Raw genomic sequence first — 17,707 nt, 5'->3', positions numbered from 1 at the left:
TAACACGCTGACCATGTGGGTCTTAAAGTGTTTATGTTCTTGTGGCATCTGTAACCAGGGGAAACCGATGTGTTGGGTACAAGGCACACTGGCGTAGCTGCATAGCACCTGCCATGCAGGCTGCCAGAGCACACCAGCAATGATACACGGGAAAGGGTGCCCTACATCTGCTATACCACCGCTAGCCTAACAGTGTAGACTGCCTTGGGGTTCAATCCAAGCCAAATTCAATATCTTCCAGGCGTACCCGGGTGCTGGGCTCCTCCAGGTGCACCGAAGACAGTGTTTCATTCTCGGCTCCATCTCCTGAGGAGTTGGGAGAGAACAAATCAGTACTTGGTTAAAGCAGCCCTTCTCGCTGAGCACTGGGCCAGGCCAGGCTAGCACAGACTCCTTACATAAACACTTTAAGACCTACACAGTCAGCATGGTACTCAGCGACAGTCAGATTCTCCTCTGACGAGGTCAGAAACTCCACCCCGCTGTATTGTGTGTGTCCCCTTGTGTGAGGGGAGCATGGGGAGCAAAAGCCACCCCAAAAGCAAGTACCTAAAATGCACACCCAACCCTGGGGCACTCTTGTGTTTGTGCTAACTGCCCAGACAGCCTGTGTCTGCACACAGCAGCAGGTGTGTGGCCTAAAGCTGTCATGCCCCCACTGGCTAGCCATGCCTCTACTGATTAGCACCATGCTGTTGTTGTCACTCAGCCCTACAGTCTGTGGACTCCTCCTCCAGAGCCTCTGGGCTGGAACCATGGGACCAGGTGACACACCACAGCCAGACCTTGGAATGGGCAGAAACCCTCATCTGCTACCCACTCCCTAAGGTTTGACCAGCTACAGTCCTCCCTACATAGCATATTATTGAGTGTTACCTAGCGGAGTGGCTGTAGGCAGCTGGCTGTCTCCATCTTCACTAGACTGGGCAAGGGCGGGGTCACTTGTACAGGTTTGGGGTGGCAGTGGCTGGTCTGACTCTCCTGCCATCTCATCCTCTTCGAGCTCCTGGATGAGGGGATGTGAAGACGCTGTGCCAGAGTCTTGACCTTGGGTTTCTAAGTCTGTTGTTGCTGTTGGCTTACATATGTCTGTGAAAGGCACCATGGCCGCTGTTGAGGGGTCCTTGGAGACAGCAAATATGTGTGAGAGGGCGCCTGTGGTGCCTATGGGAGTGCCCTCAAACACAGAGAGGGTCAGCTCATCCAGCTCCGGGTCACTGTCATCACTCAAGCTAGAAATGGCCTGGATTTTCGGGATGCTTGTTTCCTGGTGAGAGAATGTGAACTGTGTCTGTTATTCCCGTGGTCACAATGCAGGAAAGCACACTCAGGATACAGAGGAAGCAGGCTGGTACAGGGCCTCAGGATGAACACCTCAGCCAGCAGATTCTCTGTGTTTCAGTCACCATATACCACACCCCACCAATGCTGGGTTCTAGCCTCTGTCACACCCTAGACCCCAGCAATTCTTCAGATTTTGATTCTGGACAGCCTTGGTCCCCACAGGACATTGGCCAGTGTGCTTATTTGGGGATATGAGATCTCATGAAGAGGCTCCCTCCAAGAGCCTCTGGGGACAGGTCTGACAGTTGCTTGCTGGCTTCTGGTTATGCCTGGGGAGCAGTCCGGTGCCTCACCCATGTGCTCCTTCCCTCTTAAGTCTAGCTTTAGTGGATGAGTTTGGGAGGGAGTCGTGTGTGGGAACACAGCATAAGGCACAATGTGCCGAGTTCATTTCATGCAGCCACCAGTACAGCTTGCAGAAGAACCCCCAAGTTGCTGAAGTAAGCCCTCGGAGGGACCAGAGAACTGTTTCCTCAGAAGGGCAGTTCATTTTCAGGAGACAGAAATGGCTTCTAAGGGAAAGGCATGGTGATGTACTCCTGTAAGCCCAGTACTTGGAAGGTAGAGGCAGGAGAATGCCATTCTGGGCTTTAGGAAAGGGGATGCCGACCTTTGTCTGGTCTTCTGCAGACATGCCCGTACCATCAACATCTTCCAAGTCAGGCAGGTCCTGAAAGAGTCAGTGACCACATTATCATCTAGAGACACAGTGGAAGAAAATATCAACAGGGAACTGTCACCAAGGCCCCTCAGCAGCAGCTCCCACCCATGCCCATCAGACCTCAGCATGCTCAAAACCACACTGGCACTTCAAGTGTGGGTAATGGAAGAGGGTTTGTAGGCTAGGCACAGTAAGATTGTCACAACTTCTACACTCTGTACTGTCACAGAGAACTCAAACTTAAAAGTGCCTGTTAGACATTAGTCTGGGCCTCAGGTACCTCCTAAAAATCAGAAAGCCACACCACTGTTTCCTAGATGTGTGGTCTTAGGCAAGTTGCTTAACCTCTCTGTTTATCCTGTTCCTACTCTGTAATTTTGGGATGGAAATACTGCCTATCTCAGAACACTGTCCATACCATGCCTCAAGCAAGGCAGTCTCAGACTCCACTACATCTTCACTGTGCCCTGGATGGCTAATTCTCAATTCAAACCTTAGGCTTTGGGCAGGCAGAGTGAGCCCCAGTTTACACAGGTTTGCATGCCTCTCAAACTATTGCTCCACTGGATTGCAGTTCTCCAGACAATGTGACAGTGTGTGCTTTCTCATGCCTTGTATGCAGGAGATTATACGTTATACTGTCATCCAAATGGGAAGAGCTTTGGGGAGCAAAACATAGCTATAACCCAACATTAGCTAGAGGGATCCTGGACAATTACACCATGGTGAGCCAACAGGAAGCAGAGTGGAGACCAGCCAGTGAGGTGGCCAGAACCACCCCGGACTGGGTGTGAGGCCCAGCAGACTCCAGTGATACAATGTGACTCAGGCTAGCCACAGAACTGCTTTGCACTGTAATGTCCCTGGAACATCCAGCATGGCTTTCATAGCCTGGGTGAGGTAAATGGATCAGCCCCCACATCTGAGTCTCAGCAGGGTGGCTGGGGTTATGCCTTGTTGGCTGTGATATACCTGCTCCCTGGGGGACCCCTGATACAGTGAGGACCACAAAGGTATCACCCCACCCTCAGCTTGAAGCCCCTTGCTCACATCGATGAAAAGCTTCTCCTTGGTCTCCAGGACAATGACCTCTATGTCTTCAGTTCTGGTCTCATCAGTAGCTGCCGCTGGAGAAGTGGACTCTGAGGAGGAGCAGTGAGAAGTTACTGGCCCAGCACTGGTTTCAGATACAAAGGCTGGGGTGACAAGATAGTGGTTTTGGTGGAAGGACTGACCTTCCGGGAAAGGAAAAGAAAGACCAGAAGAAACTGCCCCTATTGTGACAGGAGGTGAGTCTAGAGACTGCAGAAGCAGCCAATCCCAAAGTAAGACAGGCTGACTGCCCAGCAAGAAAGGGATGTGCTCAGGACAAGTGCTGATTCCAAGGCCCAGAGAGGCCAGCCCTGGTGGAGGCCTCACTGTGAGCCTCCACTGCCTGTCAGCCAAGTACATGGCTGCCTGCTCTCTGCTCTCCAGGGTAAGGGTCTGTGACCTTGTTAGGCAGCTAACACAGCAAGGCTACCTAGACGGGCAGAAGCATTATGAGTCCTCCTTGCCAAGTTCCTAAGCCTTGTCCCTGTGTGGTCTATCCACTCACACTGCCACCTCAGCTGGGCACACAGGAGTGGCTGAGCCAGGAAGTCTATCTTGACCTGCAGATCCATTTGTGACATGTCTATTGGAGGTGGTGAGGTAGCCTCACATGTGGAACACAGGAGCTGGGTGCCTTCAAATACCAGCTACAGAACATCCATGTGTGGAAAGCGATAGGACAAGCAAGACACTTGCTGAACAGAAACCTGCTCCCAGAAGCTAAAGGCAGGCAAGCTAAGGGTCTGTCAATTCACCTTCCATGTGCCCTGAGCTAGAGACAGCAAGCCTTTACTAGTTGGTTGCAACAACCAAAGCAAGGCATGTGCCTACACAACATTCTGGCACAGAACCCCATCAAACCCAGAAAAACCACAGCATAGCTGATGAGCACACATGGCAGGGCACCAAAAGCAGGTCTCTCTTGGCTGTGGCTTTCCAGAACCCACCCCTGAGCCCTCTCTCTCCTTTTTTGATTTGTCTTGTTTTGAGACAGGGTTTCCTCTGTGCAGCCCTGGCTGATCTGAAACTCAATCTGTTGACCAGACTGGCTTTGAACTCAGATATCCACCCACCTCTGCCTCCCTATTTAAGGCTTGTGCTAGTACCACTTCTACCTGGCTCCTGCCTCTCTTGCTTCACATACAGCCTGGGATACCTGAGCTCCCTGCCTGCCTCACTCTTCTCTCTAGACTGCCCTTGCATGCCTCTCGATGCACTCTATCCTGTATTCCCTGCCTCTCTTAAACCTGGGATACCTGAGTCCCCACACTGGAACCACTAACCTGAAGGTCCTGGGAACAGCTATAGGTACTCCTGCCCCCACTCCTACCAAGCCCACATATCCTGTAAAGGACTTGGATATTCGGGGGATTTTGAAGATATTGCAGAACAAAGACAGGTGGATGTTCTTAGTTCAAACCTTTGGCATTTGGCAGTGTGGACTTGAGACTGAAATAAGGTCCAGATGGGCGGGTTGCTAAGGCTCTGCCCTGCCCTGCCCAGCCCCCTTCACTTGCAGGGCAATTCTTGCAACCCTGACACCTAATCCTTAGTGAGAATACAGCACTTCCAGCAGGAGGGCCTACTTTCTGGGCCAGACCTCACACCCTCCCAGGTTGGGGCTCTGAATGTTGTCCATGGCCCTGTGCACACACAAGCCATCCCAAGCCACCTCCTGTGTTATCCTGGGTAACTCTTGGGTTACCTATCAGTAACTATAGCCTAGAGTCATCTGAGAGGGAAGCCTAAAGTGAAAGACTGTCTAGATCAGACAGGCCTGGAGGCATGTCTCTGAGGGGCTGTCTTGATTCCTAATTGGTGTAGGAGGACCCAGCCTACACTGCAAAGCACCATTCTCTGGGCAGGTGGCCCTGAACTATATAAGGAAGCTAGTTGAGCACAGGCCAGAGACCAAGCCAGCAAGCAGTGTCCCTCTATATTTCTTGCTTGAGTTCCTGCCTTGACATCCTCAGGGATGGTTATAGCTTGGAAGTGTAAGCTGGGTAAACCCTTTCCCTCCCTATTTGATTTTTTTAAGAGTGTTTTATCACAGCAACAGAAAGCAAACTAGAACAGGGTCTCCTAGGACCTGGGGCTCATGGATAAAGCCAGGTTGGCTGGTCAGAGAGTTCCAGAGATCTACCTGTCTGTCTCTCCAGCTCTACATTTTTAATGAGTCTACCATTTATAATGATAGTGGCCTCCCTGGGCTGTGAGCCGGTCCTGAGAGCTTGTTGGTTTGAGTGCACTGTTCCTTTTGTGCAGTGAGTGTCAAAACACACTTGGCTGGGACAGCCCCATCCAAAACCCAGAGGAAAACATCACCGCTCCTTCTATTGATTCAGAATGACCCACTGGCTTAAGGCAAATAGCCTGCCAATAGCTTTCTCTGGTGCCTATTATCATTTCATCTGGTTTCAATGTGATGTGTTTCCAAAGGTGCACTCTTCTCCCTTGGAATTAAGATTTCCCAAGAACCTGATCTCTAGCAAGAGAACCATAGCAGTGGATTCATAGTCTGAGCCATAGATGTGCAGGGTCAGGGGCCCTAGCTGTGTGCAGGGTCAGAGCCATAGCTGTGTGCAGGGTCAGGGATCCTAGCTATGTGCAGGGTCAGGGGCCCTAGCTGTGTGCAGGGTCAGGGGCCCTAGCTGTGTGCAGGGTCAAGGGCCCTAGCTGTGTGCAGGGTCAGGGGCCCTAGCTGGGTGCAGGGTCAGGGGCCTTAGCTGGGTGCAGGGTCAGGGGCCCTAGCTGTGTGCAGGGTCAGAGCCATAGATGTACAGGGTCAGGGCCCTAGCTGTGTGCAGGGTCAGAGCCATAGCTGTGTGCAGGGTCAGGGGCCCTAGCTGTGTGCAGGGTCAGGGGCCCTAGCTGTGTGCAGGGTCAGGGACCCTAGCTGTGTGCAGGGTCAGGGGCCCTAGCTGTGTGCAGGGTCAGGGGTCATAGCTGTGCACAGCCAGGGGTCATAGCTGTGTACAGCCAGGGGTCATAGCTATGGGCAGGGTCAGGGGTCCTAGCTGTGTGCAGAGCCATGGATCATAGCTGTGTGCAGGGTCAGCAGCCATAGCTGTGTGCAGGGTCAGGGATCATAGCTGTGCGCAGCCAGGGGCCCTAGCTGTGTGCAGAGCCAGGGGTCATAGCTGTGTGCAGGGTCAGGGGCTGTCTGTCCTCTTTGGTCTCAGATGCCTTACCTTCAGGAGTGACCACCACAGGTGTCTGGGTGTGAACTAGGCTCCCAGACAGGTCTGGATCTTCCACCGCCCCATTCACCACCACCACAGGCAGTTCCTCTTCTCCTGTCTTGTCTGGAAACAGTTCATCTTTGGCTTCAAAGCTCTCCTTCACAAACAACTCCATCTTCTTCTGGGTTTCCCCCATGGGTGGCTTTTCCTCCGCCTCTGAGCTGGTGGGGATACTCTCCTCACTGTCCGGCAGGGGTGTCTCCCCTAGAGAAGTAAAGTCTAGAGTTGAAGTTGGAGCTCTGCCTAAGGCTGGGCTGGTACAAGGATGTGCCATTGACTGGAAAGTAGTCTTGCTGATAAAGATAATTTTGAGTATGGCCCCAGGGTCACACAGGCTGACAGCTGCTGACAAGCCCTGGTCTCAGGAAGGGCCCAGGAATCTGTTAAAGGCTCTAACCCCACCCAACATGTCTGTGCCCACTACACTACACCGTATACACATATACAGGGTTTAATTCTTTATGTAAAACCTGTGTACATCCATTCCACTAGCATGCATATCAGTGTTCCTCATTAATGAGAGAACTGTATGTCCACCAAAGAACCATTCTGACATGAATTTCTCTCTGCTCCATCTGCAATGTCTGACCTTTGCATGTTTCCTAGGGTCGTGTGAAAGGGGTCACACTCTGCAGCTTGTGCAGCAGTGATCTAAGGCACACCTCTGTCTCTTGCCTTCTTCCGTTCCTCAGCCCGCCGCTTAATCATGGCCAAGGCTTCCAGGCTGTCTGTTATCTTCTTGTGTTCCTTGCTCTCCCACTGGCGACGCTCTTCCTTTTCAGCAGCATACCCCCCTCTGGCCCAGGCCTCTGCACACGCCCTAGGGAAGGACAAAGGACAGACCTGGGGGCTGGATGTGGGCACTGCTGTCTATATCTGAGCAGGAACAGTGCCATGAGTTCGAGGCCAGCCGAGGCTAAATAACAAGTTCCAGGAAGTGTGAGACCCAGGGAGGCAGGGAAGTGGGTAGGGAAGGGACACAGGAGGAGGATATAGGGCTCAATTAACTCTTTTACTTAAAGAGTTAATTTATTTCTATTAATTAGTTAATTAATTTTTTAAGTTCTATTTCATTTTATGTATACCATAAGAATGCAGGTGACATCAGAATCCAGAAGAGGGCATTGAATCACCTGGAGCTGGAATTAGAGGTAGTTATAAGTTGTGTTGGGAACCCAGCAAGAACAGCAAATGTTCTCAACCTCTGAGCCATCTCTCTATCAGGCTCCCTACAACTCGTAAAGGTTAAAAGAAAATTATAAACATACACTGTCTGGCCAAATTTGTTCGTTCCTTGGTCTTATGGCTGTCTGTACATGTGTGTGCAGATGTACATGTATGAATGTGTGCATGGAGGCCAGAGCATGACCATGGTGTCTTTCCTCTTCAGGCACCATCCACCTTGTTTTTGAGGTGGGGTCTCTTCCTGGGACCTGAAGCCCCCTGAGTAGGCTAGGCTGGTTGGCCAGTGCATTCCAGGAATAGTCTCCACTGCTCCGGAGCTGTGATGGCAGGCGCCTGCCACAGTGCCCAGCTTTTCATGTGGGTTCTGGAGCCAAATTTAAGTTGTCATGCTTATGAGGGAAGCACTTTACTGACTGAGCTATCTCCTCAGCCCCTGAACTCATTCATTTCTTCACAATTCAGAAGCTGGAGATGGTTCAGTGGTTCAGTGGTTGAGAATGCTTGCTGCTCTTTAGAGGATAAGAATTCAGATCCCAGCACCCACATTAGGTGACTCCCAATTGCCTGTAACTCCAGCTCCAGGGGATCTCATGCCCTCTTTTGGCCTCACCAGGCAGCTGTATATACATGGTACACATACACACAGACACAGACATAGACACAGACAGACAGACAGACAGACAGACAGACACACACACACACACATATCAACATAGTGTAAGCTGACCTCTTGTGTGAGCAGGTGTGCCATAGTACACACACACACACACACACACACACACACTCAGTAATTGTAAAAAGTAGCTTCCTGTCTAGCTGCCATTGGAGAGCAGTAGCCATGGCTGTGCGGTACCCAATGGCCATGGGTCTCAACAAGGGCCACAAGGTGACGAAGAACATCAGCAAGGCAAAACACAGCTGGCGGGTGCCTCACAAAGCACACCAAGTTCATGCAGGACATGATCTGGGAAGTGTGCGGCTTCGCGCCCTATGAGTGGCGCACCATGGAGTTGCTCAAAGTGTCCAAGGACAAGCACGCACTCAAGTTCATCAAGAAGAGGGTGGGCACACACATCCACGCCAAGAGAAAGTGGAAGGAGCTGAGCAAGTGCTGGCAGCCATGAGGAAGGCGGCAGCCAAGAAGGATTGATAAACCCTCCCCCAATAAAAGATCGTTCCTACAAAAAAAAAAAAAAAAAGTAATGATATGGAGCTAGAGAGATGGCTCAGTGGTTAAGAGCACTGGCTGCTCTTTCAGAGGTCCTGAGTTCAATTCCCAACCACATGGTGGCTCACAACCATCTGTAATGGGATCTGATGCCCTCTTCTGGTGTTTGAAGACAGCTACAGTGTACTGATGTATATAAAATAAGTAAATCTTAAAAAAAAAAAAAAAAAAAAAAGGAAAGATTCTGTGTGCAAGTGCCCCTGTTCTGTGGCCGGCAGTGATGGTGCCATTAATGGGGTCCAGAGGGTACTTACTGATGTGTGAAACTTCTCAAAAATCAGAAAACTTGAAAGTCTAACTACAAGCATTCAAACACACGTGACCCAGGTCCTCTCTTACCTGTCCTTGGGGAAAACTGGTCTGTCATCCAGATAGGTCAACTGCTTCAGACGAACAGTGATCGTCCTGCGGTAGTTAGGGATGTGTTTGGTCACTGGGTTTCCCATCAGGTTCAGCACACGCTGCAAAGCAACATGCAGGGCCAAACTGATTATCAAAGCCAGACAATCAGGGCCTGTGGGTAAAAGCACTCGCTGCCAAGGCTGACGACCTGAGTTCAGTCCCTAGAACTGACTACATGGTAGAAGGAGAGAACCAACTCCTGATGTCCTCTCACCTCTACATGCATTCCCTGCCCAAAATATTTATGCCTACATACACATAAACACTACATGTACCACACATACATATACATACACACATACCAGGCATGAATGCGCATGTGCACATGCATACACACCACAGTGTTAGTAATAATAAAATAAGATATCATCATCATATCACGTGCACTCAGAATAACAACACAATTAATTTTCTTGAGCAAAACGAAGTGCCGGTGCCGTGTCCTGGTGCGGAGATAAGACCACGAGGAGGTCTCCTGTGCTGAGCCCCTGGGGCTGCCCAGTCACCCTCTTTTCTCTCCTGGAAGCTTCCTCTGCAGCTAATCTGGAGAGAATTCCCCAAAGCCCTTCCCAGCTCAGTGGTTCTATTAGCTTCTTTTCTCAATATCTCTTACTGAAGCACACTTTGATCTAATTTGTTTCTGGTTCTTCCTACCTGAGACACATTTCAAGAAAATATTTGCAGGTTAACAGATAAGAATTAATGTCTGAATGGGGTCAAGCTTAGTCAGCCACATGAGACCTTGTCTCAAAACAAACAAACAAACAAGCAAACAATAACAAAACATACAAAGAGGCACCAACTGGGTTGGATGTACAGGCCTCCAAGAGAGGCCTTTCCCGATGGGTGCCAGGGCCCCTGGGGATAGGAGTACAGAAAGGAAAGTTGACCCAGCCATGGCAGCGCCCCTCTCCCCTGGCCAGATGTGCACCTTCTAGCCTCTGCCTGAGGAAGCTCAGTGGGCTAATAAGAATGGTTTTGCAATCTGTTTGCCTGATCATACCAGATACTTTTCATATCTAAACTGGCTTATGTTGCTGGGGAAATATATCTATATTAGATACAAATGAATGTGTCTTAGTCAGTATTCTGTTGTTGTGAAGAGACACCATGACCATGCAGCTCTTATAAAGAAGAGCATTGAATTGAGGCTTGCTTAAAATTCCAGAGATTTGGTCCATTGTCATTATGGCAATATGCGGGCAGATATGACAATGCTGGAGAATTCTACATCTGGATCCCCATGCATCAAGAATAGAGACACTGGGCCTGACATGAGCATTTGAAACCCCAAAGTACACCAATGAGACCATAGCTACTCCCAAAAGGCCACACCTTCTAATCCCTGTCAAGTAGTGCCACTCCCTGATGAACAAGCATTCAAATATATGAGTCTATGGGGGCCATTCCTATTCAAACCATCACACGGTGCTCTGGTGTCATGGCTCCTTCACTGCCCTTGCTGTGTTTTCAAGGTTTACAGCAGGAAGCAGAAAAGTATTCCAAATGTAGGGCTGCATTGTAGTGTTGGAGGTAAAACATCACAAAAAATGGTCAGGTAAACCAGTTTTAACTGGTGTACAGGTGCACAGATATTCCCAGCACTTGAGACACAAAGTCAGGAGAAGTCAAGGTCACTCTTCTCAACACAGCAAGTGAGTTCAAGGCCAGTCTGGGCTACACAAAATCCAAACCCCAAAACAGTGGGAGTGGCCTCCACTACTAGCTAAGTGATCAGTACAAAGCTAGGGGTACATGAGACTCGCATGCCAGCGTTCACTGGTACCCAGGGATTTCATCCAGAAAAGTTATATGGAGACAAAGAAGGCACACCCTGTCCTGCCCATTCTAATCCAAGAATGTTCAGAGGTGCAGCCCAACCAAGCTCTGGGCCCACTATGCTTTTGTCCAAGAGAAGATTGTGTCTCTGAACAATCTGCATGCTGATGAGGTAACCAGAGCTCTAGGGAAGGAGGGAAGGAAGGAGAACGGGGAGGGAAGGGAAGGAGGGAAGGAGGGAGAGAAGAGGAGAAGGGAGGGAGGGAGGAAAGAGGAGGAGAGAAGAGAGGGATAGAGTGAGGGAAGAGGAAGAGGGAAGGGAAGGAGGGAGAGTGATGTTTCTGAAGCATACCCTGAAGCATGCTGTGACATGTACTTACCAGACAGGGCATGCTCTCAAGCACACTCAGGATCTCGGGGTCACTCAGCCTGTTGTGGGAGAGGTCGAGGACACAGAGTCGCAGACACTCTCTGAGGTGCTCAATGTCTGCCACCGTCTCCAGGTGGTTGTGGGCCATTTGCAGCGTATTCAGGACAGGGAGGCAGGCTGGAGGGGAGGCAGCACAAGTGAGCATCGGTGCCACACACTCCTGGCCACACTCTAGAATTTTAGCTGGGATATGGTGCGGCCAGGGCTGCTAAGCTTACAGAGGTTCTCGATGGTCTTGATGTAGTTGTTGCTCAGGTTGAGAGCGTCCAGCTTCTGGAGCGGCTCCAGGTTCTCGATCTTGTGCAACAGGTTCACTTGCAGGAAGAGGCAGCGCAGCTCGCTCTGGGCCTGCAAATTCTCGATCCTCTGGATGCCATTGCACTCCAGCCAGAGGCAGCGCAGGCCTGTGTACTCCTCCAGGTTCTCAATGCGGTCAAAGCCTGGTAGAGAGGGGCTGGTCAGGCTCCAGGGTGCTTAGAGGAGCCTGGACACTCCTGGCTCTGCCTGATGGCAGAGGCTGCATGTTTGGCTCTGCAAATTCTGATGTTGAAGGACATTACCTCCAGGGAGTTAAGAGAAGGAGCCTTGCGGGGTGTGTGGGTGTCTGTGTGAGGAGTTTATGAGGGTGGGGCCTGCACAATGACATTAGTGCCCATTTATAGAGATTGCCTGGCATAGTGGCACACACCAGTGATCTCAGCTCCCTAGAGGCTATGTCAAGAAGATCACAAGTTCAGGACTACCTTGGGCTATAGACTGAGGTCACAAGCTAGACAGAAGTCTCCATCTGTGAATTTGGAAGCAGCTCTCAGTAGACACAATCAGCTGGCACCTCAGTTTTGGGATTGAGAGATTAAGGAACCCACATTTCTTTCCTCCCTTTGCCTCTTTGTTTCTTTCTTACTTTCTTTTCTTTCCTTCTTTCTTTCATTCTTTCTTTCTTTCCTTCCTTCTTTCTCTGTTTCTTTTTGTTTTTCTAAGATGTTTTTTGTTTTAGTTTTTTGCGTCTGGGCCTCTCTATGTCAGTGGTTCTAAAGCTTCCCAGTGCTAAGACCCTCTAACACAGTTCCTCATGTTGTGATGATCCCCCAACCATAAAATTATTTTCATTGCTACTCCGTAAGTATAATTTTGCTACTGTTATGAATTGTAATATAAATACCTGTGTTTTCCAGTGGTCATAGTCTACCTCTGTGAAAGGGTCGCTTGACACTCCCAAAAGGATTGAGAACCATTGCTGTATGTAGTCCTGGCTATTTTGGAATTTACTATGTAGACCAGGCTTGCCTAGAACTTGGAAAGATCTGACTGCCTCTGCCTCCCAAGTGTTGGGATTAAAGGTACGTACCAGCATGCCCAGCTAGTAACAGCTTTTCTTTGCAAAGCCACCCCCCTCATATTTTTACTTCTAGCATGGGAGACTGAACTCAAGGCCTCACACCTGGTATGAACCACATCCAAGCCCTCTTAGGTCACTGCTGGGTCTTTGTGCCTCTGTGTGTCTTTTTCCTGTCCTCTGACATTGGTCTCTCTCTCTGGCCCATCTTCCAGTTCTTGACTCATTTCCTCACTAGGAAAAGCCCCTTTGCTCCCTCAGTTCCTCAAGCAGCAGTCTTGAGCCAGCCTCTCTCTTTCGTTCCTGCCATCTACAAGCAGAAGCTGGGGTCCCGGTAACATCCTTATTGCTAAGTCCCATTGTTAATTTTTTTCTCCTTGACCTCTCAAAGGCCTCCAACCCATTTTTTTTTATTCTGACCTTGTACCAATCCCCAACCTTATCAAAGGCCCTTGTGTGATACAACAAGAAGAGGGTGGCCCTGAGACAACAGATAAGGCAGAAGCCTGGCATGTGTCACTTCTGGTACAGGGACCCCATTCCCATCTTGTTCTTTCTCTTGGCAGCTTGCACTAGGTAGAGCCAGCAGCCAGTGAGAGGCTTACATGGGAACTGGGGCTGTGGCCCACAGCCACTTTCCAGTCTCAGCCCAGGGTTCAGGTAATTGAGGGCACTTGGCAATTCCACCATACCTCAAGAGGGACCCTGAGCCAGAGCTACCCAGCTAATAATGTGCAGATTGTTCTTCGCCATTGTTCCTTAGAGCTTATGTGAGATAATGTATTGGAAGTTGCTGAGTTTCAGGGTGATTTATTAACTAGTGACACGTAACTGAGGTAGGCACCTCTCCTCCCAGTTCCATTCTCTGTTTAAATCCACTTCAGCCTGACATGCTGGCTCCTCCTCTTCCCTCTCCCTTAGCCTCTGCCCCCCAGGGCCTGTTCTAACAACTGCTATGTTCAGATGGCAGGTGGAGAATTTCAGAGGGGGCAGGGTGAGGAGACAGGTGGGGCGTCCTTCCAAACTCTTAGGCATGTGTAGTCTGAGTCTCCCTGCACAGCATGCTCCTCCCTACAGCTGCCCACTCAACTCATGCCTGTGTCACCTTACAGGACTCTTAAGCCATCCTTGCCATCTCCACCTCTGGATTCCTAGCACCTTGAGAAAGTCCCATGCATGGAAGGCTCTCAGGAAAGATTTCCTAAATAAATACACAGATAACTAGATGATAAGAGCAGTTTAGCCACTTCACTTTGGGCCCCAACAGAGAGCTGGAGATCCTGGCCATCACTGGTCAGAATGGTCCTGGGCATGAATCTGAGCTTAGATGCAGATGTGGGGCTGGACACCAAGCCCAAGCCCCAGGATGCCATTCTCACTACCTCAGTACTTCAGGATGCATTTAGAGAGAACTAAAGACCCTCATCCCTTGTCTTCTACCCTAATTTTCTGTCCTTCACAACACACCTATCCCAAGTCCATGGATCACAACTGCTCCTACTGCTATAAAAGAAATGCCCAGTCCTGAGCCAGCTGTGCTGACTAGAGCCTGAATTGCCAGCACTCAGGAGACTAGGGCAGGAAGGCCACAAGTTCAAGACTAGCCAGGCCTGTATAACAAGCTCCTACTGCAGAGAGAGAGTGGGGGTGAGGAATGAGGGATTGAGAGATACTGTGATTAATTAGTTATGTGCCTGGTAGCACAGGCCTGTAATCCCTGCTACTTGGTTGAGTGAGGCAGGAGGATGGAAAGCTCAAGATCCCTCTGGGCTACAAAGTGAGTTCAAGGCCAGCAAGAGCAATATGGTGAGCCTTGTTTCAAAATGAAAAGGGGAAGACGGGGCTGGAGAGATGCCTCAGTGGTTAAAGGCACTGAGTATTTGTTCTTCCAGAGGTCCTGAGTTCAATTCCCAGCAACCACATGGTGGCTCACAACCATCTGTTATGGGATCTGATGCCCTCTTCTGGTGTGTCTGAAGACTGCAACAGTGTACTCACATATATAAAATATAAAATCTTTAAAAAAGTTGGGGGGAGGCAGGCTAACTGGGGTTGTATCTTGGTGGCAGTATGCTTGCTTAGCATGTTTGAGGTTCTGGGTTCCATCCCCTATTTTGCAAGGAAAAAAAAATCAAGCAACCAAAGAAGTTGGGGTGGCTCCTTTGTACTCAGACAGCCCCTTTATGGACTCAGTCAAGATTGAGCTCCACTTGAGTAGCATCTGAGCACAGAGATAACCTCTGCAAGCCACGCTCTCCCTTTTCTGCAGGACACTGGCTATGGACTTGAATAGGACTCACCCTTAAAATGCAAATACAGCGTGTCGTTCAGGGCAGGGGTGATATACAGCTTGTGCTGCTTGCAGAGCTTTTGAAGGAACTGTTTCGTCATCCTGTTAGAAAGCAAAACACAAGACGGTCATTTCAGTTTGTCATCTGTGAAAAAATAGGGCTTTGTATTTGGTTCCGTTAGGTTTGGAGACAGGGTCTCAATCAGGAGCCCAGGTCAGCTGGGAACTCACTAGGCAACCCAAGCTGGACTCAAGCTTGTGGCTCTCCTGCCCGTGCCACCACTGGGATTGCTGCCATGAGCCATGGCACCTGCTCAGGCTCTTTCCTACATCCATTCTGTCTAAAGTTCTCAATCTGAAGCCTCACATTAGGCCCTCCTCCTCCTCCCTTCTCCTTTGCTCTGTTTGTGTGTATGTGTGTGTGCAAGGGCACACGGAGGCCAGAAGTAAACACCAGCTGTCTTCCTTTATCATATCTGCCATAGCTTTTGAACTATGAGCTATGAACTCACTCTTTCATTGAACCTGGAGACTACTGATTTGGGTAGACTGGCTGGCAAGTGAGCCCCAGGCCTCCTGCCTGGCTCAGCCTCTCCAGTCCTCTGTAGAGAAGTGCCTGGGTGTTTGCATGGACACTGGGGATCCTAATTTAAATAGGTCCTCTGCACCATCCCAGCACCATCTCCTCCTTTATTTTTTATAGCTCTTGGGACTTTACCCAATATTGTTGCTTTCAGCATTTTAAAAAAACCTGCCGTGCGGTGGTGGTGTACACCTTTAATCCCAGCACTTGGGAGGCAGAGGCAGGCAGATTTCTGAGTTTGAGGCCAGCCTGGGCTACAGAGTGAGTTTCAGGACAGCCAGGGCTATACAGAGAAACCCTGTCTTGAAAAACCAAAACCAAAACCAAAACCAAAAAACCATGCACTGTCTGGTCTGATAAAAACACTTTGAGCAGTGTCATAAACAAGACTGGTGTGAGCCAGGCATGGTACCTGCACCTTTGTGCTTGTTTGCTTATTTGTTTGTTTGGTTGGTTGGTTTGGTTTTTTGAGACAGGGTTTTTCTGTGTAGCCCTGACTGTCCTGGAACTCACTCTGTAGACCAGGCTGGCCTTGAACTCAGAAATCCGCCTGCCTCTGCCTCCCAAGTGCTGGGATTAAAGGCGTGCACCACCACCGCCCGGCTATTTGTTTGTTTTTAATCTGCATTGGTTCTTTGCTTGCATAAAAGTTTGTGTGAGGGTGTTGGATCCCCTGGAACTGGAATACAAACAGTTATGAGCTGCCATGTGGGTGCTGGGAATTGAGCCAGGGTCCTCTGGAAAGGCAGCCATGACTCTTAATCGCTGAGTCATGTCTTCAGCCCCAGTAGTGCACAATTGTAATGCCAACACCCAGGAGACTGAGGCAGGAGGTTCATGAGGTGGAAGTCCAGTATGGGCTATAGAGTGAGACCTTGTCTCAATACAGGGGCAAGGAAGATGAAAATGGCTCAGTGGGTAAAATTAAAGCCTGAAAGCTGAGCTTGATCCCTGGACTCTGCAGACTGTCTTTTGACTTCCATATGTGTGCCATGGTGCACTTGTTTTCATATTCTCCCCTGACACTAATGATGAATACATTTTTCCCCCAAAAAGAACTAGGGGACATATGATAAGATGGCTCAGTGATTAAGAGTGTTTGCTTCTCTTGCAGAGGACATGAGACAAGTTCCCAGTGCCCACTTCAGGGAGCTTACAGACACTTGTAATTCTAGCTCTAGGGATCCCAGCACTTTCTTTTGGCCTCCATGGCTACCTTCACACACATGCACCCACATAAATAAATATAAATAACACCTCCTCCTCTTTCTATTAAAGAGCTACTGCTGTTTCTCTCTTGCTCTCGTAGTAACTGGGCAGGCTCCTCAGATACTGGCTGTGCAAGGAGCTAAGTGGCTATCACTGTGAGCCTTCCTTAGTAGCTTGCTCGATGTTCTGCACAGCACACACCTGGGGCCCCGATCATCTCTACCAGCTCTTGAGTGGGCGAAGAAGCCATCTGACCCATTGTCACCACTCGGTTGCTGCTGGCTTGGGCATGATGTTGTGCAAGGACCCACACATGTTTCCTTGGTCTCATTAATTTCTGTAAAATAAAAAAGTGTCAATTTGTAAAGAAAAATTCATGGACAGGTATGGTAAACCCAGCACCCAAGAGGCTGCGGGAAGGAGAATCTCCTCTCTGCTGGGTTTTGGGTTTGAGGTCAGCCTGGGCTACAAAGTGAGTGAGACACCAAAACAAAGCAAAAGACAAACCTGGGCTGCCATGTTTTTGATTTTTGTAAAAGGGAACCTGTGCTTTTTGTGGAACTAGTTTTTATACCCACATATGTTCCTGAGAATGATCCCTACTGGGGGATGAAGCTGCCGGTGCATTATTTTCAAGGCAGAAGAAGAATTCTTTCTGCTCTGCAAACAATCCCTCAAAGATAGTCTCATTGCTAACAGATTCCAGCTGTTACAAACAACACAGAGTGAACAGCTCTGTCCACATTTTTGTGTTCTCCTGTGAAGTTTTTATAGAGGATCAGCCTAAAAATGACATGACATTTATAAAGTCATGAAGAATGTTATAAAATAGCTATACAAGCAGTTGTGAGCTGCCTTGTAGGTGCTGAGAACTAAATTCTCTGGTTCTCTGGAAGAGTAACAAGCACTCTTTTTTTTTTTTTTTT

General features: G+C 49.4%; 1 protein-coding gene and 1 pseudogene across 1 annotated transcript in view; one reads left to right on the top strand and one right to left on the bottom strand.

Annotated features, from left to right (window-relative positions):
• Positions 1–16: 16 nt before the first annotated feature.
• The window catches only part of Dnaaf1 (dynein axonemal assembly factor 1), a 19,887-nt gene continuing 2,196 nt past the window's right edge, over positions 17–17,707 (bottom strand). The window contains exons 2-12 of the mRNA XM_031341560.1: positions 16,983–17,118; positions 15,000–15,091; positions 11,582–11,803; positions 11,314–11,480; positions 9,092–9,213; positions 7,002–7,159; positions 6,289–6,543; positions 3,056–3,147; positions 1,955–2,014; positions 877–1,267; positions 17–306 (exon numbers count right to left, since the gene is read on the bottom strand). Of these exons, the coding sequence (XP_031197420.1) occupies positions 212–306; positions 877–1,267; positions 1,955–2,014; positions 3,056–3,147; positions 6,289–6,543; positions 7,002–7,159; positions 9,092–9,213; positions 11,314–11,480; positions 11,582–11,803; positions 15,000–15,091; positions 16,983–17,118 (1,790 nt within the window). The 3' untranslated portion in view covers positions 17–211. The remainder of the gene's footprint in view (positions 307–876; positions 1,268–1,954; positions 2,015–3,055; positions 3,148–6,288; positions 6,544–7,001; positions 7,160–9,091; positions 9,214–11,313; positions 11,481–11,581; positions 11,804–14,999; positions 15,092–16,982; positions 17,119–17,707) is intronic.
• Positions 8,363–8,674, top strand: LOC116070275 (annotated as a pseudogene).

The sequence above is a fragment of the Mastomys coucha genome, unplaced genomic scaffold (assembly GCF_008632895.1).
Source record: "Mastomys coucha isolate ucsf_1 unplaced genomic scaffold, UCSF_Mcou_1 pScaffold22, whole genome shotgun sequence".
Taxonomy (NCBI): domain Eukaryota; kingdom Metazoa; phylum Chordata; class Mammalia; order Rodentia; family Muridae; genus Mastomys; species Mastomys coucha.
Note: the sequence above shows the minus strand (reverse complement) of the source record. Positions and strands in the feature narration are given on the sequence as shown.